Source organism: Arachis ipaensis, chromosome B02 (assembly GCF_000816755.2).
Source record: "Arachis ipaensis cultivar K30076 chromosome B02, Araip1.1, whole genome shotgun sequence".
In the NCBI taxonomy this organism is placed as follows: domain Eukaryota; kingdom Viridiplantae; phylum Streptophyta; class Magnoliopsida; order Fabales; family Fabaceae; genus Arachis; species Arachis ipaensis.
In genome coordinates, this window is record NC_029786.2 from 61,910,868 (window position 1) to 61,914,332 (window position 3,465).

At 29.7% G+C, this 3,465-nt stretch overlaps 1 protein-coding gene across 1 annotated transcript in view; it reads right to left on the bottom strand.

Annotated features, from left to right (window-relative positions):
- The window catches only part of LOC107625348 (golgin subfamily A member 6-like protein 1), a 1,843-nt gene extending 947 nt beyond the window's left edge, over positions 1–896 (bottom strand). Inside the window, exon 1 of the mRNA XM_016327968.2 lies at positions 285–896. Within this exon, the coding sequence (XP_016183454.1) occupies positions 285–723 (439 nt within the window). The 5' untranslated portion in view covers positions 724–896. The remainder of the gene's footprint in view (positions 1–284) is intronic.

Below are 3,465 nucleotides of genomic sequence, written 5' to 3' on the forward strand. Positions count from 1 at the left end.
ACATCAAACATCAAACGTGATTATTATTAAAACTATTTACGAAAAAGGTAAATGAGAACATCAGAAAAGTGATAAGTAAGTAATTATAAAATGAGATGGACTAAATTTTTTATTCAGGTAATAAAATAAATAATTTCAAATTAAAATGGAAAAATTATTCGTGATTATCAACGTTCGGAATTGAGAAACAAGTGAGTACTGTAAAAAGGAAGATAGAAAATAAATATTATTTTGGTAAATAATTGAGTGAAGAAAATGGAGTGAGAGGGGAAGGGAGATTATACCATGATATGTCCTGTGAATGAGGTCATCAAGCTCAGCCTTGATAGCAAGATAGAGATGCTTCCACTTCTCAACAGCTTCATCTCTTCTTGCTCTCTCTTCTTTCATCTGTTCAACTAATAGCTTTGTCCCCATTTGCTCCCACTCTTTCTCACCACCCATCTTCTTCTCTTCCAAATCTCTTATCCTCTCTTCTTTCTCCTCAACCATCTTCCTTAGCATCTTCACTTCCTCCCTCATTCTTTTCCCTTCTTGCTTCCAATCTGCCTCCTTGAAAGTGAACACCATTATCTCTCTCTCGTAGCTCCTACTCTCCTTCTCCCTCTCATACATCACGTCCTTTATCTCTTCTTGGAGAACCATCACTTTCTCCTTCAAATTCGTTACATATTTTTCTGAGAATCTCCTCTTCCTAGTACTCTTACTAACACTGCCACCCATCTCAATTTGATGCTGATGACTGATTTGAGTGTGACTTTATGTAATGTTACCAACAATAATTAAGCTATCATTTGACGGTGCTCGACTGCTCATAATAATTGGTGTTGTTCTTATAGTCTATGTTTATGTGTGTGTGTGTGTGTGTGTAAGAGAGAAGAGAGATAATAATGATGGTGGGGATGGCATATAACATAGAGAGTGCAAGCTAGACTTCTCTCGTCTGACGTGGAATACTATTCCAGTATTACGTTCTTAGAAGTTAGAACTTTGAATATATTCATTGTATGGTTTAAAAATATTGTCTAATTATTTACTTTTATATTTATAATCATTAAAAGCTTAAATTTGTTAGAACTTAGAAGGTCCCTTAATACTGTAGTAGTTCTTTCAATTTTCCAGCCAGATAAGAATTCAAAGAAAAAAAATCTTAAATCTTCTATGGTACTGGTATATATAAATTCAGATATATATCACACCAAAAAATTAAATATATAAAATAAATAAAAATATAATAAGATATTAAATTTGTTGTTAAAGATCATTGTGGTGTATTCATCTTCCATAGAAGATGATAAGACATTTTAAATTGAAACGCATTTCTTATTTTAGTAAATAAAAATACAATTAATTAGAAGAATACTAGTATTTTACCTGTGATACTATTACGGGAATATAAATCTTTTAAAATTATGTCGATCCTGGTATTATAGATTATGACACAAAAAATTTATAGCATTAAACTATTTTTATAAAATGGTCGCAACGGACAAAAGTTTTCGTCGGATAAGAAGACCAGAGTCTTAAACAAAATTAAATAATAAATTTTTTAGTTATTATTTTTTAATTATTAAATTAGTTAGTAATATATATATAAATATAATATAGCTATATTTCAATTTTAGTATTTTAATTTTAATTTTAATTTAATTTAAATACAATTAGAGAATGTTATGTTATATATTTTGATTGTCAAATTCGTAATTAGTCATTGATAATGATATATAAGAGAGATAGAGCGAGTGAAGGAATTAGAGAAATAGAGAAAGAAAGAAAGAAGAGGGAGAGTTCTTTAATTTTGGAGGGAAAGATTTGATTTCAATTGTAACGGGGGAGTGACATGTGACACATTTTGTCATTTTGAAAAATTTATCATATTTTTAAAAAACTTGTATGAAAAATAAAATAATAGCAGGTATAAATATTATTGAATATGAAATGACTCTAAAAGGTATATGCAAGAATTTTCACACTAACATTGAAAGGAATATATAACCATTAAACCAAGGATTTTTTTTTTGGTAAACAATTTTAGGGTATTTTGTGAACAAATTAAAGATAAGGGTCGTAGTTTTGCTTATGATTCAATAATGGAGGGATGTAGTGAAATAAGGCTCGTGAATGGCACTTTCTAAGTAGGATTTTGCTCTAGACTAGACATATGGAGACCACATGATCCGGATGCTAATATAAATTGGGAAATGCTCATTCACATGCAAATATTTCATGGGAGCGTGGGGTAGATTTATTATGGCCCCTCCAATTATTTGACAATTTTATTGACTTCTACTAATTTGGTCCTACTCTTATAATTTTTCCAAAGAAATAAGGGGGAAAAAATAGTGTATATCAAGCATCCCCGCACAGTATTCCGTCACGCATTGATGGTACATAAATTTAATTCTCGTGATGTTTACTGAAAACAAATTAATTCAAATTAAACCACATAACTTGGGCCCTAAGTTAATTGAAAAATCAGTAATGGTATACCCAAGAAAATCAAGTGAAAAACTTGTCATCAACTAACGAGGCCCCACAAACAAGTTTAGTTAATCATTGATATGGTTTTTAATTTAATTTATATACACATAATCTGGTGTATGGCTAATATATTCATTGGATACTTTATTTTATTATCAGTCCCTAAATATTTTCCATTGAAAATTAAGGGATGAAATAGCGGTCATCATTTGTGGTTAATTAGTCCTATGTGACAATTTTTACAGAAATAAAATAAAAATCTCATGCATACTTAGTTTAAGGGGAAAAAAAAGGTTTTTTGGAGGAACAATAGAATAAGCCATGTCCCATAAGTGGTCACATGAGTTGCACTTGAACCCCACACACATTTTAGGAGTGGTATGGAAAAAAGAAACATTAATTAAAGTATTAAATTAAACTATGAAAATAATGTTCATTGGAACAACTGTCAAGTTGTCTTACCTCTATCTAATACGTGTTTTGTAGTGGTTTGCTAAAAACACTTTATGGTCCATACCAACTAGATTATTAGGCTACAACAAGAGCACATTCTGAGAGTGTGACAATATTCTCAAACTTATTATATCATCCTAAAGCTAGCGGGTATATGTTGAGATGGCATCCTATTTTTTAATTTGTAATTTTTATCTTTTCCAATTTTTAATTACTACTTTATTTTTTAATTATGAAAAATACAAGAAAATATTAGAAAGATTTGACACTAACAAACATACCAAAATTAGAATATATTTCTACACTAAAACTAAATGTATGTAAGAATACGTGCCATATATCAAAAACAGTTCTTATAATGGCATGAAAGACTCAAACCCATATATTACAATATATTTTGAATTTTGTCACCTATACCTTTTGTAATTGGCTATTAATTAATTCCTTTACTGTTCAATAAAATAACATTTCTATGCGTGATGTTGTATGTGTATTTTCGCATAGGACATTATTATCCTGATGGTACCAAAA